Source organism: Scaptodrosophila lebanonensis, unplaced genomic scaffold, assembly GCF_003285725.1.
Source record: "Scaptodrosophila lebanonensis strain 11010-0011.00,11010-0021.00 unplaced genomic scaffold, SlebRS2 tig00000061-arrow-pilon, whole genome shotgun sequence".
Lineage (NCBI taxonomy): Eukaryota > Metazoa > Arthropoda > Insecta > Diptera > Drosophilidae > Scaptodrosophila > Scaptodrosophila lebanonensis.
In genome coordinates, this window is record NW_022060554.1 from 2,276,279 (window position 1) to 2,292,055 (window position 15,777).

The 15,777-nt window shown below is 42.4% G+C and overlaps 1 protein-coding gene across 1 annotated transcript; it reads right to left on the reverse strand.

Annotated features, from left to right (window-relative positions):
• Nucleotides 1-8,517: 8,517 nt before the first annotated feature.
• LOC115624848 (tetraspanin-36-like) lies at nt 8,518-9,071 on the reverse strand (the record flags this gene model as incomplete). The annotated part of the gene is made up of 3 exons (XM_030519692.1): nt 8,518-8,592; nt 8,653-8,823; nt 8,880-9,071. Coding segments are annotated over 3 exons (438 nt in total), but the record flags the coding sequence as incomplete, so codon positions are not given.
• Between the last annotated feature and the right edge of the window lie 6,706 nt (nt 9,072-15,777).

Consider the following 15,777-nt stretch of genomic DNA (forward strand, 5'->3'; position numbering starts at 1 on the left):
CCAGCTAAGTCCCGTGCAGTTGTCAAATGCCTGTCCGTCTTCACATACGTAGTTTGACGTTCGTATCCGTGTTGATCCGTTTACTTTTTCCCGCATTACGTTTGTTTTGATTGATGCTAGCTATTTTGGTGTGTTTACGTTTGAATTTCGTTTTGTTATTGCGCGTCGAATTAGTTGTAGTGATGGCGTGCTGTGTATGTTCGTAATCGATGATGAACCGAGTTATCGGTTATTGTGCGACTCACGCGGGCATGGGGTTGGGACCCATACCAAAGGAGAGGATCCGATGAGTCAGCCGGCGTTGCCCAAAGTGGAAAAGCAGGGTCGTAACATCGGAGCAGACGTGCTTTTTTCTCATAGTGAAAAAAAATACTTGCATACAATTTTAATTTAGGCCAGAAATAATTTCGCGTACTCTCTGGCGGACACAAGAAATTTAAGCGCAGCAGTTGGTGCGCGAATGTATACGCCGATGGACCTTGCGCTCATGCCCAGTAGCAAATTATTACGTTTCTTGGTTGATCTAAGCGACTCCCAAAGTGGATCAAAAGCGTGCTAGTGAAGAAGCTGCCGAATTCGTTTTTTTTTGTTTCCTGATGCCAGTTTTCCTTATTTTATACGCCGTAGGAAAGAATGTGAATTTGCTCATAGGTTAAATTACTTATATAAAATGTGCCGGCAGTGAAAAATAAGAAAGTGAGGTTATGCAGTGCCGCAATCTGTAAGCGCCGTGTAGAGCCAAGATTGGTTGTGAATTTTGTGTTGATCCTTTCTAAAGTTAAAGAGCCTTCATATAGTTATTGTTAAAGTTATTTTTTTGATTCATTTTTTATTTTTTGCTGTTTGATCGAAAATGAGTGTTTTAATGAATGCATTTAAATAAAGCAAGAAAAAAGAAAAAAAATAAACAACAACAAATTTTTTTCAGAAAAGCATGTCGAACAATGCCGAAAGATCTTTCGCAGTGGGATTCGGAGTCGAAACCGTAAGTGCGCTCTTTTATTATTTTTTGTTACCTTATACTTATACTCTTAAAGCGCTCATTTTAAGCGGGCAGAAACCGCAATGTTCAATAACTCTCTCTTGAAATTCCCATACTAATTCGAAGTAATGCCGACATATCGTAGTCAACTGTGTGCTTTAAGTCGGTCATTGGCCTCAAAGCATTAAGACATTTCGCGGTTCTTTGTTTGATGGTACACCAGACATATGCAATTGTCGTTTGCTCATATCATTTTTTTCTTCATAGTTTTTTTCTTCCTCATTTTGGGAATTGTATATTCGAAATTGAAATCCATTTTTTTTTGACTACATAATTTAAATACTACAGGCCAGTACCGAACTTCTTTTTTTTCTTTGTCATGCACATTTAGATTTTTTTCTTTTTAAGTTCCTTCATGAAATTTATAAATAAATATTGAATATTTTGTATTTATTATATTATTAATATTATTAATATAACTATAACTGATCGCTTAGAACTTCATTTCCTTCCTCCCTCAAAACAACACGTGATTTTTAATAAATAAAATAATATACGTTTGTGAGCGCACAGTGTTGCGGCACCCCCAATATAACCCACTCCCACCAGGCGACTAAATTTAAAGAGTATTTTAAGAATTTTAATAATTTAAAGAGTATAACAAAAACCAAAGAAATTATAACATACAAAAATAAAAATTCATTGATGGACAAGTAATAAAGAACATCGACCATTGTAAAAATGTTGACTAACGAAAATAAATATGCACCGAATTTGTCATTTACAATGAACAACTGTCAGCTTTCTTGCAACGGAAGCAATTCGTCTTAAGCTTTGGCTTCAGCTTCGTCTCAGCGCTTACTAAATTTGTGTTGGAGCTTGAATTATTGGGGTTTTAATATTTAATCACTTTTTCAAATTAAGAGCTTATGTTATAAATTTTGTCCGATCGATTTAAAATTTGGGTAATGTAATCTACGTAACTAAATCTTTGCATTCAAGGACTTTCAAATTATAAAAATACAGGATTCGCTTTACAAATGTAGGCAGAACAATATAGGCAGCCTCACAGTTGCATTTAAATCAGCTGGCTGCTGCCCAGCTGACGTAGAGTTGCACCTTGCCATCTGTAAGCCGACCAGCTGGCCCACAAAGGACGCCAGGCTTAGTCACCAGAGGGCGGTCACGGCCAAGAAAATTGCAGCACTAGTGCTGCATGCTTTTAGGATCACTCGGCAATTCGTATTTTATACCCCAAATCGCGGTGCAGCCTTTTAGGAGCTGGAAGTTTTGGGGCTGAGTTTAAGGCGAGTTGTACAAAGGCCGGACGGGCTATATTCCAACCCCTACCGCATCGGCGGCGTACCTGATTGGGGCTCTGGCGACCAAGCAGGGGCGTGATAACCCCCATCCTGTCAAGAAGAAATTCCTGACCACCGAGGGAACTCGCAAGAACCTGCCTCGATGACAGACGTACAACTGCAGGGGCTGCAGAAGGTGGCTCCCACCGACCAGTCACCGGGGGTGCAACAATTGCAAGGATCACACAGCATACAGGGCGGTAACGGGACAGCACAACCAAAGTCCCACTTGGAGGCGCCTCTCCCATTCTCGCAAGGCCCTCCGCTGGCAATCTTAGTTGACGAGCTTTGGCTAAAAACCAATGAAATGGTAACCGACGTGAACCCTTTCGCGCGAAGGTCCTTGGTGGCCAGATCTCCACCAAAGTCAGCTCCACCGTCAGTGGCCCTTCAGAGCTTTCCACTACTATGCTCCCCTGCAGCATCTTTGCGTGTAGCAAACTCAGCCGAGCCGGCAAACACGCCAAACACGCCATTTTCAACGCCTCTGGCAACGACATTGTCTACAACGCCTTTACCGGTCTCGCCTCTGCCGGCAAAAAACGGTGCCAAACGGCCTTCCAGCCCAACCAACCGCCACTCAGACAGAGATGCAGGAGCTGGGTACCCACTTGCAGTCCGTCTGCCGCCTTTTCGAAGGCCAACATAAACGTCACGTCAACCAGCAGGACAAAGAGCTGTTTGCAGAAATGTTGAGGCTGTATAGCTCGATATACAGCAAGATAGACTGGTCAGGCATTGGAGTGAAGCCGTCCTATAGCGAAATCGGCGTACAAACAGCAGAGCCCTGGCCTAAAGCGTCCAGCCAACCTCAAACGGGCACCCCGAAAAGGCTTAGAGATCCCAAGAGCACCCAGCGCGCTACCCCGCCAAAAAAGCATAAGATGCGGGACCAGAAGCCGCCTCCGCATCGCAAACTACGAGTGGCCAGGCCCCCGGCACCCTGCCGAAGGACTTCGCACAGACAGTGAAGGGAAATGGCAATCCTACCGATTCCAATCTCGCTTCAAAGGCCAATGCCTGGACGAAGGTCCAGCGCCAGGCACCTTTGTCCGTGCCAGCAGGCCGGATGCTATCATAGCCAAAGGTGTAAGGGAAGCCCAGTATGCTGACATATTAAAAGCAGTAAAATCAGCACCAGATTTACAGCCATTAACGAACGACATTCAGAGCATCAGAAGAACGGGCAACGGCAGTCTGCTTTTACAAATGAGCAGATCACCGACCCATGACATTGGGAGGCTGCACGAAGCTGAGGAGGCATTGCAGGGCATGGCTGTAGTCAAGCCGCTAGTGGAGGAGACCCAGCTGGAGATCCGGGATCTGGACGAGCTGGTCACCAAAGAGGAGATTCTGGAAGCGCTCAGGTCAATTGGAGAGGACTTTAACATCGGTTTAGATGCTATAAAGTCAATCCGCAAGGTGAACGGCGGACAGCAGATATCTTTACTATCGCTCCCTGTGGAGAAGGCAAGAGTGCTGATAGAAACAGGGAAAGTACGGGTAGGATGGGTTATCTGCCGCATCCGAGGAGTTATCCGACCAACACGTTGCTACAAGTGCCTTGGTTTCGGTCACATGGCAACAAGGTGTAACAGCGTAGAGGACCTTAAAGATGCCTGTTACAGGTGCGGTGAAAAGGGGCACCTAGCCAGAAGCTGGGCAAATAGCTCGAAAAGCTTGTTGTGCGCAAAAAAGAGTCTACCATCGACTGACCACGCCACTGGCAGCTTCAAATGTCCGGCATACAAGGAGGCCGTAAGACAAACAAGATGCTAAGGATCCTTCAGCTCAACCTTAATCATTGCATCGCAGCGCAGGACCTGCTGCTGCAGACAATCAACGAGGAGAGCATCAGCCTGGCAATACTAAGTGAGCCATACAAAACCAGCAGTAGCAACAAATGGGCTGCGGATCTGTCCGGCAAGGCTGCTCTTTGGCTTTGTGGTTCTAGAGAGCTCACCTTTTCAGAACCAAAAGCTGGAAACTTCTTTGTGAGAGCTAAAGTTGCAGACCTGTGGGTCTACAGCTGCTATCTTCCACCCAGTCTATCTCTGTCGGAGTTTGCTTGCATCGGTTCCATTATCGCCCTGACGTACGCTAGCAGCTCCCTCCACAGCCATACCAAGTGGACTATAAGCGACGCTTACACGGCAAGCGACCACGTGGTCCTCTCCGGGGACCCGCAGACCATGGCTCTAGACGCCGCGTCCCAAATTCGTACTGCATGTGACGCCAGCATGGCCAGACGCTCGACGTACAGGCGCCACTACGTTTCAGTTTACTGGTGGAATAATGATATCGCAGTACTACGCAGATCATGCATCAGTGCAAGGAGAGGGGCCCAGAGAGCACGTGGTTCGCCCTTGTTCTCGCTCAGGCAGGATATCTACCGGGAGTCTAGGCGACTGCTGAAAAGGGCTATCTCAGCAAGCAAGAAGAGATGTTTTTTAGAGTTGTGCGACTCCGTAGAACAGGATCCCTGGGGGAAGGCGTATAAGCTGGTAGTAAAGCACATTCATGCTGGTGGTCGCGACGCACCCCTGGATGCCGAGAACCTTGCTCGGATTGTCGCAACTCTATTCCCCCCGAGACCAGAGACGCCAGTGCTGATATCCACCACAGACGCACTATCGCCCACCATTGACGACATCACGAGGGATGAAGTGATACTAGCCGCTCGCAGCCTGAAGCCCAACAAAGCGCCGGGCCCGGACGCAATACCGAACCGCGCCCTCAAACTGGCATTGTGCATGCACCCCGAGACGTTCGCCGCTTTCTTTGGAAAGTGCATCAGAGAAGGAATATTCCCAGATTGCTGGAAGGTTCAGAACCTAGTCCTGCTGCTAAAACCTGGCAAGCCATCTGAAGACCCCTCGTCGTACAGGCCGATTTGTCTCCTGGACTCAATCGGTAAGGTGCTGGAGAGACTGCTGTGCGTGAGGCTCGAGGCAGCCATCGGCCTATCTCCAAACCAATTCGGGTTCAGGAAATCGAGGTCCACGATTGACGCAATCAGCAAAGTGGTGGACATCGCATCTAAGGCGATATCAGGCAACAGGTGGAAAGGTGGATCAAAGGAATACTGCCTTGTGGTGACCCTCGACGTCAAAAACGCGTTCAACTCGGCAGATTGGGGATGCATCCTCAACGCACTTGCAGCTCAGGGGGTACCATCGCACTTAGTACGCTCCATTAGAAGTTACCTAAGCAATCGCTTACTTAGATACCATTCCTCATCAGGCACCAAAACCGTTAATGTCGTCGCTGGAGTTCCTCAGGGGTCGGTCTTAGGGCCGCTGCTTTGGAACGTCATGTACGACGGAATTCTCCGCCTTCAGCTACCGCCTGGCACGGAACTAGTGGGTTACGCAGACTACATAGCGATCGTAGGCGTTGCTAAAGAGATCAAGGCTGTGGAAGATGCATGCAATCGCTGCATCGACACCATTATGAGTTCGCTGTCCACGGTTGGCCTCGAACTGGCGGCTTGCAAAACTGAGGTTGTGCTCATCAGCAGTCGCAAAACCGTAGAACAGGCGCACATTCGCATCGGAGGTCTCCTAGTTCCATTCAAGCGCTCCATTACATACCTTGGAGTCAGGTTGAATACACGGCTATGCTTTCGAGAACATCTGGAGCAAGCAAACAAGAAAGCTGCGGAGGTAACACGGGCCCTGTCGCGAATAATGGCCAACACGCATGGCTCCAAGCAAGGACGAAGATTACTTCTGATGAGCGTAACGAAGTCGATAATGTTATATGCGGCACCAATTTGGGCAGCCGCTTCCGGCTTCCGGACGATTTCGGATGACGCCGTGTTAGTGATCGCAGGGATGACCCCTATTGACCTATTGACCCGACGTATCACTGTGGATAGACAGAACGCACGGGCAGGTTGATTTTCATCTAACGCAACTCCCAAGCGGCCATGGTTGCTTTAGAAGTTACCTTCAGAGATTCGGGCACGACTCCAGTGCGGAATGTCCCGCCTGCCGAGGAGTAATTGAAGACGCTAACCACGCAGCCTTCGAATGCCCTCATTTTGAAGCGGAAAGACTTCGATGGGAGGCGACTAACGGCACCCCTCCCTCGACGACGAATTTTGTGGCGAATATGCTCGCTAACGAGGACGCTTGGGCGGCGAGTGCAAGCTTTGCTGCTTCATATATATTTTATATCTTACTTCATCTCTCTGTTAACTTCCTTACTTAATTCATATTAAAGAATACAAAAAAAAACATGCACACACACATACAAGGAGCTGTTCGTGTAGTTGCGTTCAAACGATTGAAATATTCAAAGCAAAATGTAAGACACTAATGTGTGAATGTATGTTCACATGTATATATGTACATTCGTCTTCCACTGACAGGGCAAGAAATGTTAATTAATTAAAAACTATTTAACATTTTCAAAAGTAATTTTTTCTTTGTTTAGTACATTTGGCATAGGGTTTTCATTAATAACTTTTGTTTTCGTTATTTTTTTTCATACGATATGTTGTTATATTTTATTCTTTTGACCGTCTCCAAATTTGTAGTACCTACTCAACATAATTAGAGCCAATTGCATAACATAATTTTGAAAATAAAATCGAATCAATGAAAATCGATTATTTTCTTTACGGACTACAAGGGCGTACGCAGGGGACCGTTGCCCCCCGTCGCAAAACCCCAAAAGTTTACAGTTACCATCGCTAGCCAACGACTGAGTAAACGATAGTAAAGCAGTAACCGAATAACGGAGATATTCTTCTTCGCATTGCATGAAATATGTTATTATTTAGATATTCTGCCTATTGCATTCAAACTTCTATGTATCGATATCGGTAGTATCGGTGGATTTGAAATGTTTTCTCTAGCAAATTGATATGGGCATTGTCAGTGCTTTTTGATTGTGGCTCATTGCTGCACGGCATTGACACGAGTGCTGTGTTTCATATTCCGAGTTCGTGCATGATCTTATTGACTCAATAAGGCACGAAAAGACACAAATGTGAATTTAAAATTAGGATATACTGTAGTATGCGCATATGTCGTGAGTGCATCCAGTGCCCGTCAAATATATACACCAGCAACACTTTGTCGCTGCATAAACATAATTCAAACAGCGACACTTTCAAGTGCAATGACTTGAACGTAGCTTGCGCAATTAGCCGCGTCAGCATTCTTGACCGCTCATGAGACATATATGCATACCACTCTCTTATGTTATATATAAGCATATATACATAAGGCTGCTCTGCCGCTGACTTCTGCTGAAGCGACGCAGCGACGCAGTTTTTAGTCTAAGCACATTTTATACATTTCAATTAAAAAAGATTTACCAAACGACTCGCAAGTGTTTGTTTTTGTGTTCGAGACAACATCGGGATAGAAACCCAAAAGGGTTTCACTTCATGGCGACCGTGACAGGACACGTCGTTCTAATACAGAAGAAACAAGCAAACGAAGAGAGAAAACTCCAGTAAAAAATCAAAGTGAACCCTGCCGTCGATGAAGAAAAAGCAGTCGCTCTTCTCTACGGAGGGAAAAACTACGGAAAAATGTTGTGTACCCAGGCAAACAGAAAAAAACGTAAGAGAAAAATAATAAATTTAAAGAAAAAAGAATAAAAAATGTAAAAATTGTCCCATTGTAGGGATCAATTGTGAAAAAAAACCTTTTTTGGTCTACCACGGCTATGAATGGATAGCAATAGTATCAGCAAGACAGGTCAGGCAGAAACGGATCAGCTACATAAACGTGGCATAGTTGAGGAAAAGTTAAGTAGTATACCCATAATGGGTTTAATAGATACCAAGGAAGTGGATTCCACTGCAGGTATTATAAATAAAGTAGAGTCCCAAAAGGTAGATGTGGACACTATAATAATGCTGTTAATACTAATAGTTATATTGATGAGCGTAAATTTGTTTTTCAAATTGTACAAATTGCACAAAAAATGCCTTAAGAAAAAATATTTAAGTAGGGCCAACGATTTATTTATTTATTTATTAACTTATCCTAGCGTTACAAGTACGAGATTACTTTTTAGTTATTACGCTAGTCATTACATATTCATTTCATTCAGTTAATTGTTAATTTAATTACAGGATTAATTTAGTTTAAATTGACATTTAACATTACAAAAAACATTTAAGAGTTTCACAATTTGCCTTAGCTTTAATTATTATTTCTTATTTTCGATCGTTTCATTCATGTATTGATTCCAATCATCAGGAGAGAGCACGCCGCAGCATTCCAACTGTAATGTAATTATACTTGTAGAAGCAAACTGTTTCGGCTAACACTTCATCTCACTTACGCCAATTTGCATGTAGTCGACGGCATCCTTCACCAAGTCATCGTTATTATATTCAGCCAATGCCTGATTCATGGTGCGCTGCAGCATACCTCGAACCTGTCCTTCATTAACAAAGGCGGCAATGGCGGTAGACACTTCGAGTATAAAGACCAGGAATAGGCAAACACCGTACTGAAAACACAATTAGTGGCTATATACCAAATCAGTATAAGTAGGTTTCCACTTACCAGATTAATAACCATAACGCTCTCCCTCATCGCACCATAAGCAATAAGAGCGGCCACCGCAATTAGAATAAAACCAATGGCAATCAGAAGGGTGGGTGGTGAGGAGAAGTGTCCGTCTATAAAGACACTGAAATCACTATAAATTGTTTGTATGGTGGTGCCCACCATGATGAGCAGAACAGCCGTGATAATAGTTTACTTAAATTAATAATTTCTAAAGTTGTTTCGTTGTGTGTGTTGAAGAGAATTTAGAAGTACTATTTCAAGTGTGCTTGAGTTTTAAGTCTAAAGTGCGTCTCGCTGGTAATTGTCTTCAGGTTATGTGGAAGATCGTTCCACAGCCGAACAGCGTATATAAAAAAGTGCCTTACCGAGCTGGCTAGTTTATATTTTATGCAGACTAAATTATTTGTTCTTCTCGACGTGGAGAAGGTGATTTTTTCATATAAATAACTCGGTTCTCTGCGTGTTATAATTCTGTGCAAGAAAATTAAAGTTCTCAGTTTTATCAAGGAGTTGAGGGTCAGATTGTATATCTTGTTTGCGTACGCCGTTTAATTTTATTCAGGCTTACAGCATTACAGTTCGCGAAGATTTCAATACCATAGAATAATGAGGGTGTCAAGTAAGTCTTAGCAATTAGGAGCTTGAGTTTAACTGGAAGGAAATGCTGCGTCACAGACAGATGCCTTAACGAACTATAAAGCTTTCCAACTGTTTTGTTTACATGATCATTCCAAGATAGTGTTTCGTTCATAGTTATACCTAAGTTGGTTACCCGCTCTACGTATTCGATATGCTCATTATTTAACCTCAGTTTCTCTAAATTGAGTGTATTTAAATTATTTTTGTATATCACTAAACATTTTGACTTTTTCGGGTTTACTTCCAATCCATTTAACCTCGCAGATTTATGTATCTCACAAAGATCGTCATTACAGGCACTAACACATTCAACAATTCTACTTAAAGGACGACTCACATACATTTGGACATCATCTGCATACATATGTAACTCACAGTTTGACACACAACATGGAGGGTCATTTACATAGATGGAAAACAGAAATGGGCCTAGCACAGATCCCTGGGGGACTCCACGTTTAATTAACAAAAAAGACGAACAACAATCCGAAGTGACAACTGCTTGGTGGCGATTGGACAGATACGACTGGACTAAGTTTATTGCAGTGTCAGAGAAATTATATAGTCTTTTTAATTTAGTACATAGTATGGAATGATTTACGGTATCAAATGCTTTGGAGTAGTCAAGAAGGGTCAAGAAGGTTACCATACTGTTGTCCATTTGCGTGCGAATGTCATCAATGATTTTTATTAAAGAGGTGGTACAGCTCCTATTCTTCCTAAAGCCCGATTGCTTGTCTTTCAAGAGTGAATTTCCTATCATATAGTTGGTAATTTGGTACGTCATTAGATGTTCTATTGCTTTTGATAGGAAAGGCAAGATTGAAATTGGCCTAAAATCATCTCCTCCCTTCGGAATAGGGATAATTTTTCCAAATTTCCACTTATTTGGGAAGCAGGATGTTGTAAGAGCTGTATTAAAAATGTGGGTAATATATTTTAGAGTATTCGGAAGCAGCAACTTTAAAAATTTGGGATCTAACTCGTCTAGGCTTATAGCATTGGACTTCACTTTTAGGATTGAATCTAGGACATCACATTGACGTACACATAAAGCTAAAACTAGTATCACAGCTTACTAACGATGTAGAGTTCAGGTACGCATTTGCAATGGTTTCAGGTACTGCTAAGTGGACAAACTTATTGTTTAATTCATTTAAGTCAACGTCAGGACTTATAGAGGGTACATTTTTTCCAACTCCTATCCTTTTAATTTCAGCCCAAACTTGTCTGGTTGAAGCGGCTGAATTGAATTTAGATGAGTAGTGGGCACGCTTGGCATTGGTTATCTTCTGCCCAACTAAACGCCTCAATTTTTTAAATTGCAAAAAGTGGGCCGACGTCTTATACCGTTTCCACTTTTTATACGCATCGTCTCTACTTTTAATTGCACTATCGGTATCACTGTTAAACCATGCATGTTTAAGAGGCTTGCTAGTTTTCTGTCGCAGAGGCAGAAAAGTGTTGAATAGATGCTGAACGTTCTCATTGAACAGTTCAAGCTGCTCATCTACAGTGGGCTTAGTGTATATATCATCAAAGTTTAGGTTATCGCAATTGTCAAGCAGTAACCTATAGTCAATGTTCCTGAAGTCCCTATACGTAATTGAATGGTCACTTTGTTCTAAGAAGATATCGTACGTCAAGAAAATCATGTCGTGCTTGGAAAAGGCTGGTACTGAGAGCTTGTCAAAAAGGAGAGTTTTGTTGGTGTCATTAACGAAAAATACGTCAAGAAGCGTATCACAGGTATGAGAGAAGTGTGTGGGTTCAATGGTGTTTACAAGTTTCATGCCAAGAGATACCATATCATCCTTTAGCTGTCGTTCCGTGAGCATATTGCTGTTGAGGTCTCCAGCCAGGATAATATTAGCGTACTTCATAGACACAGAGGAAAAAACATCCAAAAGTTCATTGTACTCAGTGTGCCTATTCGGCCTGTATACACATCCGACAAGGATGTTTTCCATATTTATGTGGGTTGAGATGTGCAGAAACAAATACTCAATGGTACTTCCCATGGGCTGTTTACAAATAACACGACATTTAAGATTATTTTTCACATATATGGCAACACCCCCCGCATGCCCCTCATGATCAGAGCGATATACACTGTAACCATCACAACATACAAAATTATTACTAAGACAAGACACAAACCACGTCTCAGACACACAGATTATATCTACATTGGAGTTAACAAACAAATATCTGAACTCATTCATCTTTTTTGATAAACTCTGTGCATTAATATGACATATATGTATACCCTTCTTTTGCTTGCAAAGAACCCTAATTATGGTTTTGCTGTTCGCTGTGGAATTATGTCTTAAGTTATTTTGAACCATAAGACAAACAACCGCCTACGCACTATAGAAAAAACAACAAGACTTAACAATATGCACACTAAACTACGTACATTTACATTTAAGCTTAGCCGAAACTTGAACCTTGTAAAAGTTCGCTTAGATAGAACTAGAGTCTGGTTGAGAGGGAGAGTTACATGTAGAAGAGGGAGGAAAGGGAAACCCATCAACGCGAGCGAGCTTAAAAAGCTCATCTCTGCTTTGAATAAGCCGCGCACTCTCACTCTCCTTATGCTTCACATGCACCAATCCTCTACGTGTGAAGACGGCAACTAGATGTTTTTGTTTCTTGAGATTCATAGCTTCTTTAAATATATTATAGTTCTCCCTAGTAAGCTGCTCATTTACATAAACGGGAGCCAGAGAGTCAAAGCCAAGCATTTGTAAATTTAGTGGTATTTTTTCGGTGCGAAAATTTCCCGAATCCTCGGCGGTGGTGTAACATTGATGGCGAAGCAGAGGGCATTGTAAAGTGCTCTTGCGTTTTCGCCATCAGCGTGGGGCACGACATGTATCCGCAGGTCACATGCAATTTTTGCATTGTGCTGAGAAGCAAGTTTCGCCTCCAGCCCACCGACCCGCTCTCGCAATGCCGCCAGATCCCCGACCTCGCGCTCCAGTGAGTTCACCCTCTCGTGTAGCTGCTTCACCTCCCCTGCCATATGATCAAGGCGCTCCAGCAACGCGGAGAGGATGCGCTGCTCGGCATCTTCCCATTTTAGTGGAGATGAGATTGGCTTGCTCTTCAAAGCGCAAATTAGATAAAATTTGAAATTTTTTTTTGTAAATTTGAAAAAAAAAACAAAACTAAGGCAAATAATAAATTTGTTATTGTATATATGTAAAACAAAAGGCTCGAAATTATTTTTTATATGTAGACATGTAGACATGTATGAGCAATTAAGAGAATGCGTACAAGAGATGAGAGCTTTCTCTTGAGTCTATCAGACGCGCCTTTTTTGTGCTCCGCAATTTTATTTAATTTTTGGTTGTTCTTTTGGAACTTAAATTTGTAATTGGGCATATAAAGCTTGCTTTTTGTATTCTCTACACTGTCTTGTGTTTGGTGTGATAACTTGTGCAGCGATAAGTATAAAAATGTATTATTTAATATTTTGGCTTCTGTTGCTGTGTTTGTTGTTGGTGCCTTATTACTTATTTTTTCTGTCTGACGTTTTTCTGGCGTCTCCCTTCTGATCTTCAAGTTTGTGTGGGTGTTTCAGTGCATTTTTTCTTTTGCATCGCGCTCACTTAATTGTTGTTGTACCCCCGCTCTCACCAATTTGCATCAGAGCTTTCGCTTAGCGTCGCTCAGCGTAGTACTGTTGCTTTTTATTTCTGCCGTTTTGTTGTTTGTGCTTTGCGCTCGCGCACTTTAGTTTGTGCTTTCTTTGTAATTAACCCTATAAAACTTGTGTGGTTAATATGTCGTGCTGCAAGAAGTCTTGCACATTTAAAGATGCTCTGGATTGTGACCAATTGCAGTTGCGTATGTACAGTAACGTGAGAAATCATTTTGTAAAGCTGCATAAGATGACTAAGCAGCTTGCGAGTGATTTCGACTCAGGAGCTAAGTTGCTTAGCAAGTATAAATTTGATTCTCCACCTAAAAAGAGGTTGGAGACTCACTTTTTGAATGTGCCTTCCGTCGCGCCCTCTTTGTCGCCTCAATCGCCTGCTCCTCTCCCATTAACTCTTCAAAACATTGACTGCTCCCCAATGCTGTCTCCGTCAACCTCTCCAGGTATTCTGTTTGATACTTCCCCTTTACCCTCGCCGATAACTGTCTCAGCGACCCCTATATTTGTCCCACCCTCACGCAGTGAAGCAGCTGCGCCGTCTCATAAACCATCTGAGCCTGTTTCTTGCGTTCGTAAGGATCAATGCGAACTGCCCTCTGGTGTAACGGTCGATACTGCTTTTACCTCATCTGCATGCCCTCCTTCCCTCGCAGCTTACATTGCTAGCAAATCTTCTGCTAGCGTTTCCATTTCTAAATTTAATTTTTCCGTGCCTCGAGAAATAGCTTCTTTTAAGCTTAGTGTTCCATTTGAAGCTTTTGAAACTATTTGCGACCCAAAATTTTGGCCACCGCATATGATAGTTCATGAGTTCAAACAGAAAAAACGCACTAATCCAATTCAGGTGTCTTTGCCAGTTAGTTCTTCAATACTGGCTACTAACAATGGTTCAAAAAACTAAAAAATTTTCCAAAATCTCTTAGTTTACAGTACCAAAACGTTAGAGGTATTGCATCTAAACTTAATACTTTATATAAGGATAGTTTTTCGTTTGAATTTGACTTAATTGCATTATCAGAGACGTGGTTAAATCATACTATATCTGACTTTGAAATTTTGTCTAATAACTTTATAATCTATAGACGGGATAGACCTGCTCGCCGTGGTGGTGGTGTACCGATTGCAGTTAAATCCACCATCCAGTCGGAAATTGTCCACGTTAATATGCCGGACGACCTGGAATTTATTTGCGTTAAGACAACATCTCCTTCTCGAGCGCTATATATCACCTGCTCCTATATTCCTCCTTCTTCTGACATTCAAGTTTATATGCTCCATATCACTTGTATCAGAGAAGTATGTTCCCGCCTGCGTGATAATGACTTGGTGGTTATGGTGGGGGACTTTAATTTGCTAAACATTTCTTGGTCATTCTTTAATGATTCCCCCTAGATTGCCTTCTTGAACTCTCTTTTGTTCAAATTAATCCTGTTTGAGGAGATATTATTTACTGCCATATATTTATAAGTTGAATTTGAATTTAAATTGAATTAACGAAATGTATAACTGAATTTTGTCTGGTAACGCCAGTTATCTTAATTGTTTATGCATCTCCTTCGCTGTAGGCTTTGTCATGCCTGCACTAGTTCTTTATCATTAGTCTAGTATCGACTCGCTTCTGTAATGGTCGAGCCCAGTCTCGACTCGATAAAGCAATTGGATTAAATGCAGTGGAGTTTATTATTACGTTTTACAAAACCCAATAAAGTGTATTTATTTGGGCACGTTGTACATGGCAAATGTGGAGCGTGGGGAGCTACTTGGGAGTGCAAGGCGAATAACTAATTTTGCAGGATTCTGCAGCTACATTTTGGCGACCGTGACAGGACCCTTCACCACCGACAATCTCTCCACACACTGCATCGCATGATCGACAACCCGCAAGAAGTACCGCAATAGTTTAATCGCAAGTATACCTACACGTATTAATACATACGTATATACATAGAATTGCGAAATATACATACATACATACACGCATGTGCTTAGCGTTAATGTACTTATCACTCGTTGCTTTAATTTCATTTGGCTGCCTTTTAGCAGCGTGCATTCAATTTTCGCTTCACTCACGTTGAGTGAAACCTGAGTATTTTTTTTTGATTCTGCACAACTCATCATTCCACTTATAATTCACAATGAACAGTGGAAAGGCTGAAGGCGAATGTGCGAAAGCTGAGGCAAAGTTGGTCAACTTAAGGAATCAACGCACATCATATCTACGGCATATTGAAAACCTTCACAATAAGGTAATCGAATCTGGAGAAGGTGAAGATCTTCATGTGCTTGAGTGCAGGCTGCAACTGTTGGAGTCACATTATCGTCAGCTGTGCAACGTGCAATCTCAAATCGAGTCGTTGTATTGCACTGATGATGCACGCGCCGAACAAGAGGAAACATACATTGCTGCAAAGGCTAAAATTAGGACTCTTTTGCATGAAAAGGGTCACGACAACAAGTCAATCATTACAGAAGCCAGCTTCATGAACGCCACTGTGGGCAATGGAGTTACACATCACAATAGATTGCCTAAGCTTAAACTTCCGAGCTTCGATGGCAAATATGCGACCTTCAGACGGTTTAAAAGTT